The 15,666-nt window shown below is 33.8% G+C and overlaps 1 protein-coding gene across 1 annotated transcript in view; it reads right to left on the bottom strand.

Annotated features, from left to right (window-relative positions):
* Nucleotides 1-7,948: 7,948 nt before the first annotated feature.
* The window catches only part of LOC143225350 (E3 ubiquitin-protein ligase RNF185-like), an 83,978-nt gene continuing 76,260 nt past the window's right edge, over nt 7,949-15,666 (bottom strand). The window contains exon 6 of the mRNA XM_076454614.1: nt 7,949-9,033. Within this exon, the coding sequence (XP_076310729.1) occupies nt 9,017-9,033 (17 nt within the window). The 3' untranslated portion in view covers nt 7,949-9,016. The remainder of the gene's footprint in view (nt 9,034-15,666) is intronic.

Raw genomic sequence — 15,666 nt, 5'->3', positions numbered from 1 at the left:
TTTGAAATTCTCTTGCTGGACCCAAATTTTGCAGCAGACTAGACAGTTAATAGTTCTTTGAAAGATTGGATGATTGATTACTCTGAGTTTCTTGACGATTTTCTGTTGACTTTCGACACGAAAATTCCAAATGCGCGTGCATGATAGGTTATTGCCTTCTTCTGACATGCTCATGTAATTACTTTCTGTTCCAAAATACTTTGAATTTGAGTTATCCTGATTCTAAAGTGTTCTGCAACTTTACGCTGTTGTAATCACAGCAGTTCTGTCCTTCCAAACGAAGCTCCCTCCGATATGCTACAAATGAAGAACATTTTTTTTGTGGAAAGTTAAAAAAGCCAGTTTGTGTACTGGTAGTATAGTGATAACTTAACAAGAAAAAAAATATACCAAGTTTTACAGACCTGTTTTATACACCCACAACGATCTATTGAAGCATAAACGTTAAAGAAACAGAATGATTCTAGAACAAACTAGCCAATCAAAAGAAGTGTTAAAAATGTTAAAGAAAGAGTGAATAGAAAGAACAAGACTAAAAATACTGATCTTCAGCAGGGCTTGCTCCTTTTTAAGTGGCAGTCGTTACTAGAGGTTGTACTGTAACTACTACGTAGGTAGGGGTTTCATAGCAAAACTTTGCAGGTCATCATGGGACAAAAAAAGGTAGTCTTGATTATATTTTAGATAGACCATACTTTGTTGTTTGTTTCTGTACCACGTTATTTTGAGTGTTTTTTGAAAAGTCTTTTTATTTGAGTTATTTGTTAGGATAGCTTAGTTAATTAACTGACATCATTGGCCTTTTTCATTTGCTGGTAGAAGAGTTTGGTGGTATCTTAAATTTAAATTCATCAGGGTAGTATTTCTATTAGTATGGTATTATAATGGATTTTCATACATTCCTGAAAAGCTGACTTTGTTAAGATTTCTTCCTCTAGTAGATAGTGAATTGTGTGGTTGTAGTTATATTTTGTTTCTTAGGGCCAATGGCCCGGCATGGCCAAGCGTGTTAAGGCGTGCGACTCGTAATCTGAGGGTCGCGGGTTTTCATCCCCGTCGCGCCGAACATGCTCGCCCTCCCAGCTGTGGGGGCGTTATAATGTGACGGTCAATCCTACTATTCGTTGGTAAAAGAGTAGCCCAAGAGTTGGCGGTGGGTGGTGATGACTAGCTGCCTTCCCTCTAGTCTTACATTGCTAAATTAGGGACGGCTAGCACAGATAGCCCTCGAGTAGCTTTGTGCGAAATTCCAAAATAAACAAACAATTATTTTTTTTCTTATTTTATTTAATTATTTTTATTCATTTTTTTTTCACGGTGATTCTTAACATATTGCCCCCCCTTCCCAAATATTACTTAAAACAATAGCGGGGTGAAGAGGACTTTTCTCAACACCCTGATTGCTTTTTTACCGATGGATACCAAATTCTGGGAGAAAAAAAAATTCAAATCGAAATTTCTACCACGATTTAAGTTTAGGTTAGTGAGACCCGGCACTCGACTCGTAATACAAGGGTCGGGAGTTCAAATCTCCGTCACACCAAACATGCTCACCCTTTCAGCCATAGAAGCGTTATAATGTTTCAGTCAATCCCACTATTCACTGGTTAATTAATAGCCCAAGAGATGGCGGTGGGTGGTGATAACTAGCTGCCTTTCCCTCTGGTCTTTCACTCCTAAATTAGGGACGACTAGCGTAGACAGCCCTTGTGTAGCTGTGCTTGAAATTCAAAAACAAGTGTAAATAAAATCTTTAAATTAAACTAATTTTTAATAGAAAAAGTAAATAATATGCTTTAGTAATTACTTTTTATACTACTATACTAACAAATTTTATTCAAAATCGAATTATCAAAAAGGCTGTGTAGTTAAATCACAAGAATATTTAAATAACAACTTTCAACTGGAAGTAAAAAAACACCTAACAAGTATCTATTATTTATTTTAAATTAATATCATAAGTTCTTTTAAATCCATGGCAAACAAAAAATAAATGTCACAAATCATTCAGCCAATTATCGTAAGATTCTATAGAATATCAATAAAAGTTTCCCGGTGGGACAGCGGTAAACTTTCGGGTTTACAATACCGAAATCGGGGCTTCGATTCCTTCAGCGGACACAGTAAAAAAACTCGACATGGCTTCGGTATAAGAAAACACACTGAAACTGCTAAATGTAATTTTTCCAGGAACAGTATCTCTTGTGAAATAATGAAAGAGGTACTGACCGGTCAATAAAAAACTGTAATTTCATTGAATAACTCTTACAACGAGACAGTGGTTGACTTAATTATAAATATAGTCATCGATACTGCAGAATTAATGTACGTGTGAGGAATTTAGATTTAGTGAAACACAATACCATACAAGATAATATTCTAAATCTGTATCGTAAATAATTTTTAACATTCCGACTTTCATGCTACACCGGTAAGTTAGAGGGGCTACAACTTTAAAAATGATTTTTATACTTTCTGTACCGGCAAACACAACACATAGCTTATTGTATAGCTACATGCTTCGTTACACCTCAGTATACACAGTCATCCGGTTATTGATAAATGACCGCAAATAGCTCTCATGTCGCTTTGCGCCAATTTCAAAAGAAATTGATAATTGAAACGGAAACATGATTTGGTGATAATCGATAAATTATGTTTTCTAAACGATAAAACTTGAAATAAAGTACAGTTAATAGAATATTGAATAATTGTCCTTTCAACTTTTTATTTATGTGTACTTTTCTTTCCTAATCTAAAGAAATGTATCTGTTGATCACCAATGAAATATCCAGTACTATTACTAATTGTTGTCTGCATTCCTCTCTTAAATGTACGATGGCCACCATTTCATACAATAAGAATGACAATTAACCAATGAAATTACTTTGATGGAAACAAGTAGATGGCCCATTGTGAAACTTAACATTTAAATCAACAGAAACAATCTTGTAAGTACAAATTAGGTCAATAATTGCTGGTATATGTTTTATATACTTTTATTTATATGATAGTTTATTCTTATGAATTATTCAACCAACAAGCTGTTTACAATGTTGCAAAAACTAGTGTACATCCACACATTGCTCTGTTTTAATAATATATAAAAACCACAACTGATAGACTATATTGGGTACACAGAAGCATACGGTAGGACAACTGCTCATGGAATTTGTCAGCGTGTTTGTGAGACCTGGGTAGAGAAACGTTAATGAATGTGCTTAGTTTTTGAAATTATTCCAGTGGATCGATCCCACACTGGAGAAGTAACAAGGGCTCCATCCATCTTATTCTACACATCATCTTAATGGTCTCTACTGCTGCAATGTTGGTATAACCATAGTATCATGGTCTTGATAACCCTATTTTAACTTAAAAAACCAATGAGGTTGCATCATGATACCTTGGAGCCATTATTTGATGTTTTCATCAAGCCACTGCTGATGACTTCTGCTTTTATCATGTAGTTTGATGAAACTTATGAGAACTGTCATAATTTGTGAATTTACATTGTCAGAAAATTCATAAAACTCATGATCTTTGACCTTTTAACTTGATCTTTGGATAGCTTGAATCTGAGATGAAACTCAGCAACCTGCATATTTGAATTATTTCTTGTCCCTAAATCTGATAAATTCCAGTAAATAATCTGCTTGAAAAATCTGGAAAATTGTTCAGGTTATCCTTCATGAAACCTTAAAACAAGATGTTAACCTGGTTCATTCTTTCATTATTGTAAATTAGTGAATGGTACAGGAATTTATGTGCTGTTAGTATATTTGTACTATGGGATTGAGGTGCAACGTTCATATAAAAAAATCTCCTCTTCCTTCATAAATGGAAGAATTGTATATATCATCATTGCATTTCACACTCACCTTAATCAGTGGATGAAATCTCAGAATGTCATTAACAGCCTTGTTAAGACAGAAAAGCTTCTGACCAACTCAAGGATCTGTATTGGATCTTCCACACAGCAGTATTTAGTTTTTCTTAGCAGACTTCATCCAGTATATGCATATCAGCTCTTCCCACTCATAGGTAAACCTAGCCACTGTCTGGACTAGACAACATATATGCCCAAAGGTTCAGTAAAATCCATTTCAGGTGACCTACAGTGCTCATATTAGTCATCAATATCATGAATCATTCTTGCTTCCCCATACTCTTTTATATAATAGGAGGAGCTTCTTACACTTCCCCATGTTATAAACAGTCTTAGGAAATAACTCTCCTTCATCTTGGTTTACAGAGTTATGAACCACCAAAGAAAAAAAAAAAAAAGTGCAAATATAACATAAATAAGTACTTTATCATATTGCCAAAATTTTCTAACTTTTTACTTTATCTAATGGTATTTATATGCAATACTAAAAATAGCAGATAAGAATTACATACTGCAGTATGTGGTGAGGGAAGGTTTAGAATTATTTGCTTGCAGAAAAATAAACTGAAAATAGATAGCAAAGAGAAAAAACCAACAAACAAGCATAAAAAATACTTAACACCAAAAAAAGTTGTCTGACTGGTTGGTTTCTTATGTTGTTTGAAGTTTGAACTTTTTTCCCATTACTAGAGAAAGTAAGTGAAAATATGTTTTTGAATGATAACAAGGTGTTCATACCATGTTTTCAACCTTAGTTTCAGCTTATAAATTGTCGAAATTAATGAGCATTTCCATTATACACATTTGAGGTGAGTTTAACTTCTAGCCTATATCAACTGGGTAAAAACCATTACACACACCCTTCACTATGAATCATGTATGTAAACATATATTCAACAGTTATCGTAAAATGTGTACAGTATATGCAGCTACTTTTTAAAAACATTTCATCCTGCTGTTTCTGTAGTCAATTTTTCAAACATGATGTAAGTAATCCCACCAAAAACAAAAATTCGTAAAACATGGCTTCACACAGGTATTCAAAACCAGACAGTAAAATAACTGTGCTATGTGTAACAGAACACAGCATTAAATAAAGTACTCTCCTCCCAAGAAGAACACCACTTTTAGTAGGACTGTACTTGAGGGTTTCATTATATTTTTACTAATGTAGTTGGTAAATGTAGTACTTAAAAACTAGAGTTCTTAAGTATAACTTTTTTTTAATATATAAAACATTACAGTTTATATCAGCACAATCCAGACACTTTCTGTGCAGCATTTTCCAGAAAAATATTTTTAAACAATATTCACTTTTTCCACATTTTTCTCAATGTGCATACTATAATTAATTACACTTGTAATTAGAGCAGCATTTCTGGTAGTTATTCTCAACTAATAAAATTATCAATATATAAATAACTTCTCTTATATCAGAGTGCAATACTCAAGTGAGTAATAAAACAAACTTTATGTTTGAAAAACATACGTGTAAATAAAAATACAGTTCAAGCATTAATATAAGAATATGATCTACTTTTGTCTTATCTATACATCCCATACATGTCAATATAACTTAAAACATTTCTCTAGAGATACCAGTACATTTCTAATTTCCTTTATATATATATACACCTATATGTTCATCCATTACAAGATATTTGCTGAAATTCGTTTAACCAAGACTACACTGAACCACTTTTTCAATACAAGAAAATAATCAACCACAATATTAACTACTTTAGTACATCTACAAGAAAAGGAACAGGTCATAGTTGAATAACTCTTGTTATTCACTAGAGTAGCAAAAATATTTAAAAATCCATAAATGGATAACAAAAACTTCCAGGAGGGTGATCTGTCTTGGATTCAATAGTTTATAAATGCAGATTTGTAATTGGATATATATACTCTCACACACGCAAACACAAATGGTTATATTAGTTGCAAGAAATGTGACAGCTTAGGTTTTTAACCACACAAGTTAGGACTATTGTCAACCAAAATTGTGCACATATCTAGAGATGTAGTTGAAACTATTTTGAGTCAACATGAAACAAGTTATATGATATAGAATTAGCGAAACTGGTATCACAGATTATTTTTCTGTCAAAGGTAATATTGCATTATTCTTATATTAGAGTAGCTATGTATAATAATGAAATTTTAGCATATCATCTCATTGTGTGATATGTTCAAACTTATCATTTATAGTTAGTATGATTGTTAATATACAAGATTAAAAAGAATATAGTATTAAATATACTAATTACTACAGTAACTCCTGTTTAAAGAAGTTGTTCCATAATCTAAGATATGTAACAGCAAGCCATAAAGTGAAGATTGGAGAAAATAATAATCATGTTACTAGCTTAGACATTTAAATTTGTGATTATATTATGTATATTTTTCTTTGTTGTGCCCATAGTAGTTATAGTTGCTAAAAAGTTTGTATTCTTACACTGACAAGTTATTAAAGGATTTTCATTATGGAGGAAAAAGGGTTAGTTTGAAAGGAGACCCATATTCAGCTATCTGCTGTGAGGAATTGAACCCTGGATATTAATGTTTTAAGTTTGTAGACTTTCTGCTGTCCTGAGGCAAAATCTTAACAGATATGAAGCAGTATATATTATTGATGATTAATTTTGAGTCAATATTTCTGTATATTGAAAGTTATTGATCAGGCAATCTCCTGATGATAAGAAACCCAGTTGAAGTAAAAATTCTTTTCAAGATGACTGATATGGGTATTCAAAATTTTATTAAAATAAAGTACAGAACAACGTTTTGACCTTCTTAAGTCATCTTCAGGTTAACAAAACATTTTGCACTTTATAAGAAAAATTAAAACTTTCTCAAATGGTGCATTCATTACGTAGACTGTTAAAGGAATTTAACTAAAATGACAATTGATGATTATAAGTACCTATATTAGATATGATACATCGAAGAAGAAAGCCTTCTTTACGTATTTTAGAAACATCTTTAGATTACCTTGGTGATGGTCTGATGGTTTCATACAGTAATATTTACTGAAATTAAAAAGAGAACGAGAGAGAGATAATTGCTTTTTTTAAGTTTTAACAAAACCTGAAGATGACCAAAGAAGGTCAAAATGTTGTTCTGTACTTTATTTTAATAAAAGTTTTAATATCCATACCAGCTATCTTGATAGCAGGCAATCTGTTTTATCTCTTTATATGAACCAAGTTTAAATACAAAGATAATATGATTAGCAAGTTAAAAGTTTATGACAGACATCAATGACTGCTTGTACAAAAGTATATATACATTACAACAGTTAAGTTTCGATGAAAATGTGGGCACAAGTATCTTCAGATCATGATGGTCTTTAGACACATCCCCATGCCCTGGGAGAGTATCCCTCCAGTCAGTAAAACAAGTTGTAGTCCTTTAAATATAGCTGATTCACACTGAAGTAGATATTTACACATTATACTACTGGAATGTTCTCTACACTAATAATTTAAAGAACAATGTGATACCTTGTTTTTGTATCATGGATATAGTACCAATATTCAAGAATAGTACACACATGTTAACCTTAGCATTCACACAACTACATTTACTTCCAAGTTTATGTTGATCTAATTGAGATAAAACTTAGCTATAGTTAGCAGTATGACACCAATCTTTAGATTCCTTGTAAATGCCTTTAATTATACACAAGCATAAAACACATTTAAACCAGTGCATCCTTCTTCTTTGTAATTGTCTCTCATCTATTCATTTCACAATAATTTTAAATAAACTATTATGCATCTTGCTATATCATATTCACTAATCACGTATGGTTATTATTGGTAAAAAATCTTTTTTTTTTTTTACGAGTGTTTGTAACCATCTAGAATAGGGGGTTCGAACCGGTGGGTCACGACCCCCTGGGGGTCGCGAAGCCTTGGCAGGGGAGTCGCGTAGCCTTGTTAGAAGTAGCTTGGGATAACATTAAATTTATTTCATCAATTACATTTTCATGTCGCGAGTGCCAAAAGGTTGGGAACCCCTGATCTAGAAGGTGAGTCATTACTCAAGACAAAACATATTCGTACATTTTATTTTCTTTGAATCTGAAAATAATTTTGTAATCTACATTCAGATTATTCTTAAGTTAATCCATGGATAAGCTATATATAAAAAAACGTTTACAAAGCTGATTGTTTTTACATTTCATAAACAATTGACTGTGTACAACAATACTATTGACATATTGTTTAAGGCATTTCCTTTCAACTATATACAGTTTTGGACTATACTGAGGGAATAAGATATGATGTCACACACCATTTTATTTGAAATATATTTTTTTCAGAATCATTTTAATGTTTTCAAACTCATATGAATACAATCATATGTGGTAAGTAGTGATTTTATAAATATCTTAATGAAAGTTGTTTTACACAATATTGGAATACAGTTGTCAACTATAAAATATAAATCAGTAGACATTTTATGGTACACTTCACATTCAAACTTGTTATTAATACTTCAAGGAACCAAGTTGACATTCTGTTACTCTCATATTATGATGCTGATTACTAAAACAGTTCAGAAAGTGACAAATGTGTTCTGAATCATTAAATATGACAAAAGTGTTATAAATATGCCTTCTACAATATATAGGCTATAGACGTAAAGGAAAATTTTCCAATCACTATTTTCATAGTAGCAAAGGAAAGAGTAATGGTGCTAAACTTGATTTACATTGCAACTCTCTCATATATATAATGTTATATAAAAAAATGAGATCTTGGATGGTAAATCTCATTATTTCTGAAACGTGTACATGGGGAATCTTGTAACATCATTCTGTTGTAAAAGATCCATTGTTAATTTTTATGTCACTTCCAAATGAACTTTAGTGTATAAACACCCTACATCAAAACTAGTGAAATAAAAATTTTCCTTAAAATGCACATTTTGCACTTTATTAAAAAAATTAAAACTTTCTCAAATGGAACATTTATTACATGTAGACTGTTAAAGGAATTTAACTAAAATGACAGTTCATGATTAAAAATACCTATATTAGACACAATACATCTAAGAAAGCCTTCTTTATGTATTTTAGAAACATCTTTAAATTACCTTGGTGATGGTCTGATGGTTTCATACAGTAATATTTACTGAAATTAAAAAAAAAGAAAGATAATTGCTTTTTTTAAGTTTTAAGAAATATTCTTGTAATTTATTTTCTCTATTATAATATCTATTTTTAACTTAATAAACTGTTGTATCATTCAAATATCTTCAATTTGCAGCTAAGTCAAACAAGTCTGGCTACACAATAAAAATAATGTATCTGAGACTGATCTACAGTTTCATGTGTACTTTACACATTTTGACCTTCTCAATGTCGTCTCCAGAAGAGTTATAAAAGTCTAAGAAGAATTTTGATATTAAGAAGTTGATACTGATATTCAAGCTATTCCATACAAAGACATACTGGTCAAAGTGACAAATACAGTGCCTCTGGATTTCTGTGAGACTGTACTGTTCAAACACAGGTGGGAAACCGCAGTCCTTGTACACTACACGTTATGGAAGAAAGCTGGCAAGAGAAGTAGTAATATGTGGGCATAAGAATTTTAAGATAGACCCTTTTTTTGCAATGGAAATTAAACTGCAGTTGTCAGATAAAACATAACTGGACATGACAAAGCTCCAAAATCATTTTAATATAATGTATTCAATTTCTGGGCTAATAATAACTCACTACTTTCAGATAATACTTTGTTTTAAAGCTTTTTTTCTACAACAGCTGTTCAAATCCTAATAAATAGTTTTAAAATATAAATTCTGAAGGAGGTACAACAAACTTTACATTGAGTGCAAGAACTTTCTTTTCTGCTTCATTCAATAAGTGTTTAATAAAACAGCACTTGTATGATATATTCTAAATTAGTTACATCTGTACAAATGTTTCTATATATTTTCATTTGATATTTTATTATGTTGCATGTTAATAGTTAACGAAAAGTAGGTGGTCTACATGAACTACCTACATTTTTTTTTAACTGTGGAGAAGTTACTTCAAATTGTTTTCTTTTCTTGTTTGATTTTCACAAATAACTGATTTAATATTCTGAGTTTTGATTGGTGCAAATACTCTATAGATAACATTAAAATTAATAAAAGTAGATGTAACAGTTACTTTTACAATTATTGAAACATTTTTGATGGAAGTATTTTTATAATATTTCAATTTATTAAATTTGTTATGATGTATGTATAAAAAACATTACTAATTTAACAGTCTATTGAGTTAACTAGGGATAATTATTAGTTCAAAACTGAAGTGATTTAAAAGAAATGATGATTTACATTTTATATTTTATTGAAAGATATTATTTCTTTGGGTTGCCACCTTTAAATATTTTACTGTAAATTGTTAAGGTTTCAACAAAGGTGTACACTCTGTTGTTAGCCATTTCAATATAAATAAGAGTAATGCTTATTAGCCACGTCATCAGAAAACCTAATTTTCACAAATACATATGACGAAAGGACAGAGATTAATTTCATTGAATTCATATGTGAAAATTCTGTTATCTTTGAATAAAACAGTCAGTTTGTGAGTTTTATTAACATTAAGCGATGATACTAAAACAAAATGCTTAAATTACTAATAAGTTAGCTATACTGTACAATGTATTTTTGAACATTTCTTTATTATCAAAACTTTTACCTGAATTATAAGACTTAAAGTAAACCAAAATTTTTGTAGAATATAATGAAAATCTGAATGTTAAGAGAAAGAACCAATATAATTTATAATTCTCCTATGCTGAATATGTATTTCTGACAGGTACTTCCTTCCTCTCACAAGATTAGCTCTTCTCTTTCATTGTTACCCCCTATATGTAAACTTTTGTTTTAGACATACCACAAGACTTCCACTCTGTGCTATTGGAATCAAGTGTTCCAATATGTCTCTCATGTAACTCATCATACATCAACTCTCCAGCAACAGAAGCATACTCACATTATGCATAAGATTCCCTCTATATGCCCCTACAGAATTATCACTTTGAAATTTAGCAGAATACAGAACCACTGGAAGAGTGTGGGGAAGAAGTGTGAATATAGAGTACCTATTGAAAGTACATTTTGCAGTAATGGAAAGTTATAAGTTCTGATACTGTACTTCACTCACAAAATTAGTTAAAATCCCATGTAGATAAGGAGAAGGGACCAGTGTGAGGGAATGAACAACATCTACATGGAGATAGGATAAAGATCATACTATCTTCACCTCAAGCCCCTAACAGCAGAGGAAATCTCAAACCACTCTAATCCCAGGGCATGGTACATATTATCTGTAAAATATCTTTATTTGGCAATACAACATTAGGTATCTAAAGGATGTTTAGGTAAACACAATATACTCTGCCAAGAGAAAAACTGACAGGGACCATCAGATAAGCAACAACATCCTAAGACTAAGGTACATGAGGGTTAGCAAAAGAACAGAACCAGGACAATTTATCCTTATCACTGCTGTGACCCACAACATAGGGAGAGCACAATCAAGGAAGGAAGATAAACAACCTTGAACATGCAAGAGGCCTTATGTTGCTTAGTCCACTTTAAATCCAGCTACAGGGTGCTGACAACTGGAATTTGATGTCTCACATTGTAGTAATTGTATAATCCATACTGGAGGATAGCACACCATCTACAGCAACAGAACATCACCATCCTACTCTGCAATGAACACTGAATAGTATTCTTTTTTTGTGTAGAACATTTATTAAGGTGTCTCAATGGTCAACTACTTCAGCAACCTAGAACTGTTACAAGGTAAGGCCTCCCATACTCCATTTGGAGGAAGGAATGAAAATACATAAGAGCCTGGAGGAACATCATGACCTGAAACAGTGCAAGGGCTGTTCATAAAACCCTATTTTGAAAAGCAATCAAGGTATGGAAGGGATGGGGAGCTATCCTCTTCTGCTTTATCTATGAAGTCCATGAGTGGTATGTCCAGAACAGGCAAGTTTATGAAGCAAATCTAGAGAAGTTATTTATCTTCAAGTGATCTTGTGAAACACTCCACTCAACAGTGAGCATTCTGAAACCATGGAATGGAAAGTACGAGTCAGCATGGCTATAAAGTGCAGATTTTGATTTATATAATACCTTGTCAGTATCAGTCATCATAGAGTACGATCCTTGTAATGATATTATGAAGGACAGGCCCCTGAAATATAAGAAAGTATTAATATAGATTTACCCAGTATTAGAGTCATACCATAGCTCAAAAAACAGCCACAAGTAGTGGAAGGCAAATATCTAAGGAAGCTGAAAGCATAATATGATGTGAATAATGGGAGATGAATGTGTTAGGTGTGGTCCACATGCCCAATTGCAGGATTTCCTCAAATAGCTGATAAAGATAAGAAGAAAGGATGAGGTGCAAAATTTAATGAGAATTTACTCTGAACAAATTCCAGTGGGAAGAGAACAATGAAGAATAAGCCAACAGGATTAAACAATGAGCCCAATTAGTGAGGGTAAAATAACACAGATCTCTAAATGAAGAAGAATGTGACAGGTTAAAGAGTTGAGAATGGGAATCACAGAAAAAAGCTGAGCAGGCAATATAGCAATGACAGGAATCCACTGAACATAGAAGTCTATTTAGACTGAAGACAAAGGTAGAGATGAGAGACAGAGGAATGGGAAATAGGTGAAAAGGAGAAGTTACCTTTGTGAGCCCACCACAGTTTTGGGGAGGAAGGAATGATCTAAATAAAGGAGAAGACAGGTATGGTGGTAAAGTGTGTGTGACACATTAATGGAGAATAAGTCAGACTGTTGATGATCACAGGCCAAAAGGAGAAGAAAATTTGCTTTAAGTGAAAGGTGAAGCATTGAACATGAGGAAAGAAGTTTGAATGGGTGTAAAATAAGGGAATGGGAAACTACACTGGCATCTCATTCCAGAGGAGTACATCTCTGAGGAGGGTGATAAATCTGGAAGGAACAGATTAACATGGTAAGGAAAGGTAAAGCAAAGACTCTATGGTAACAAAAAAGAGAAAAGGTAGGGGACAAGGCTGTCCAAAAACCCAAAATTGAGGAAACTAAAGAATCCCTGTCAAAAAGCCACAACAACAAGGGAAAACTATACAACACATAAAACTTAATCTCTTTGCCAAAGACCAGAAAAAAGCCAGGCATGGAGACAAAGGATGTGAACTGTGAGATGTAGAATTGGTGACTTGGGGTGAAGAAAGAATGTGGGGAATAAGGGAAGGGTAAAGGAGGAGGATAATTGGAGTTGGTACAAATGAGGAAACCACCATTGAATTAGCCAATAGGGAGTGACTAGAATAACTCAGCTCAAATTTGAATGAATTAGGGAAACCACCTGAAGAAAAACTGTATAGGATAATAAACATATTGGAATTTGTAGAACCAATCTTAGCTGAAGGTATCATTAGCCAAAGCCTGAAAATGGGGCACCTGGGACCAAAAGAAGGGTAATTTGTGATTCAAGGTGGTGACAAATGTATTGATGTGAAGAAAATCCCACTCAGTGCAAAACCACCAGAAAATGAGAGGACTGAAGAACCACTCTGCTGGGTAAAACTTGTCAGGTCAAGAAATATGATCCACTATGAGATTGAAAGCACTTGGAACCTGACATGCAATTAAATAAATGTGATGTGTGGAGGCTCAGTAGAGAAGATCCAAAGTACAAAAACAGATTTTGACTGGGTGCCACCTTGGTGATTGATGTATGACACCACTCTCAAATTGTTGGAATGAATCGTCATCAGACAATGCCTTTATAGATGTGGGAAATAATTCAAAGCTCATAGATAGCTAGAAGCTTTAGAATGTTGATATGTAGGGAGTGCTCATTGACAGACCAATGATCCAAAGCCTCCTGGGGATTGATCTATGCAGCCCAACCCTGAAGGGATGTGTCCACAATTAGATGTAAATCTGGACAAGGAGACAGAAGTGGAATGTCTGCCACTGTAAGAGTCTTGTCCAACCACCAAAGCAAATTATCAACTTGAGAAGGAGGAAGTATAATAGAAGTAGCCAGGGTATCCCAATCTAGGTTCTATTGATTGTGCTAAAATACTGTACAGAATAGCTTTGGGTATGACTGAGGAAAACTATTGGTGTCATGGAAGATCACACCCCCAAAAGTGATAGCACCTCACATGCAGAAAATAAGAGAGCAGACAGGGCATGTTGAACCTACAATTCCATGGAATGAAGTCAGAGAGGAGAAGGCTGGGCCTAACTTATGTAAGTGTTGGAAAAAGACACTCAAATGGACAAGATATTGGGTAGGACAGAGGTAGGACGTTTCCAATTTGAAGGAGCTGACATGTGTGATTGACCAACAGATTCCAGTTCAAAATAGGCCATAAGAAGCCAAATGTTCATATAATAATAAAAATGAAGCCCCAGGACACAAAGAGCAAAAGCCATGAACATCTGACATAAAACAAAGTGCAAAAGCAAGCCTGAAGGATAACCAAACAGAAGATACAGATGAGACCATGATGAGATGGGAATATGGATGTAAACACTGGTGACAGCCATCTTGGTTATCCATAAACCTGGAGAATATTCCCAACAGTGGGTAATAAAGGACTCCAAGGTGAAGTGAGGAAGGTGAATGGAGCAATTGAAGAGAGACAAATCAATGACAAGCCTCTAGTTCCTAGTTTATTTGAGAGCAACAAATTGTTCTAAGCAAAAATCCAGTGACTGATGGAGAAATGGTTTGATAGGCTGTTGACTGAGGAGATCTTGACAGAAAATGAGATCCCAGGTGGAGAGAAGGAAATGGATACAGGAGGCAAGGGAAATGTGGCAAAAAAATGTGATTTTGGATCCTTCTGACAAAATCTTGAAGAACCCACTGCTGATGAAAGGGCATCATTGATGGAGAAAGGCTGCAGCTCAAGCTCCTACTGGAACAGAGCTTACCAGGTAGCCACCAGTACTATTGGAAATGTGACATACTTCAAGGGGAAGAACAATGAGTTATGGCACCCTGATAAGGGGCAACAGGTAAGGATTGGGATGGGGAAAGACAAGGAACCTTAATATGTGCCAAATATGGCTCCAACCAAAACAAACAAGCTACCGGATGGGAAAGAGTAGACTGCTGTTGGACCAATGCCACCCAAAATTCCAAAGACACTGGGATGAAAGGTGAAACACCATAAAAATGGGACAATACACAAATCCTGGACATAAGGTGTATGTAAATGGGCTTCCAATAAGATAGCATTCCAGCCTAGAAGGTCCCAACAACAGAGAAACCAAAGCCAGAACCAATGATGTCATATTAGCCAACAGGATTTCTGTGAAGAGCCTTAGATAGCAGATGAATAATGGAAAAATAACTGCAAAATAGTCATGAAGGTAAGACAATGTGGGAAAATTGGGCATGGGTTAAACTGATAAGAGATTCAGGTCTCATCACCAAATGGGTAAAACAGAATCTAACAGTTGCTGGTTGAGATAAGAACAGTCTGCATGATTATAATAAAGGGCAAACTGATCCAAAGCCCATCAAGGATGAAAGATGCTAATGCCATTGTTTAAGTGGGAGGTGAGTTGTTTGGCATAGATGTGAATTGTGAATATCAAGGAAGGGAAAAAAAATAAATATGGTTGGCAAGAATGATCGTGCAGTAAGGAAGTACATAGGCCATATGATATAGGAGAAAGGGATAAAACACCACATACCCAAGAAATGAAGTCCAAAGAAAAGAGCA

The sequence above is a fragment of the Tachypleus tridentatus genome, chromosome 1 (genome assembly GCF_004210375.1).
Source record: "Tachypleus tridentatus isolate NWPU-2018 chromosome 1, ASM421037v1, whole genome shotgun sequence".
Taxonomy (NCBI): domain Eukaryota; kingdom Metazoa; phylum Arthropoda; class Merostomata; order Xiphosura; family Limulidae; genus Tachypleus; species Tachypleus tridentatus.
This window is presented reverse-complemented; position numbering and strand designations above follow the sequence as displayed.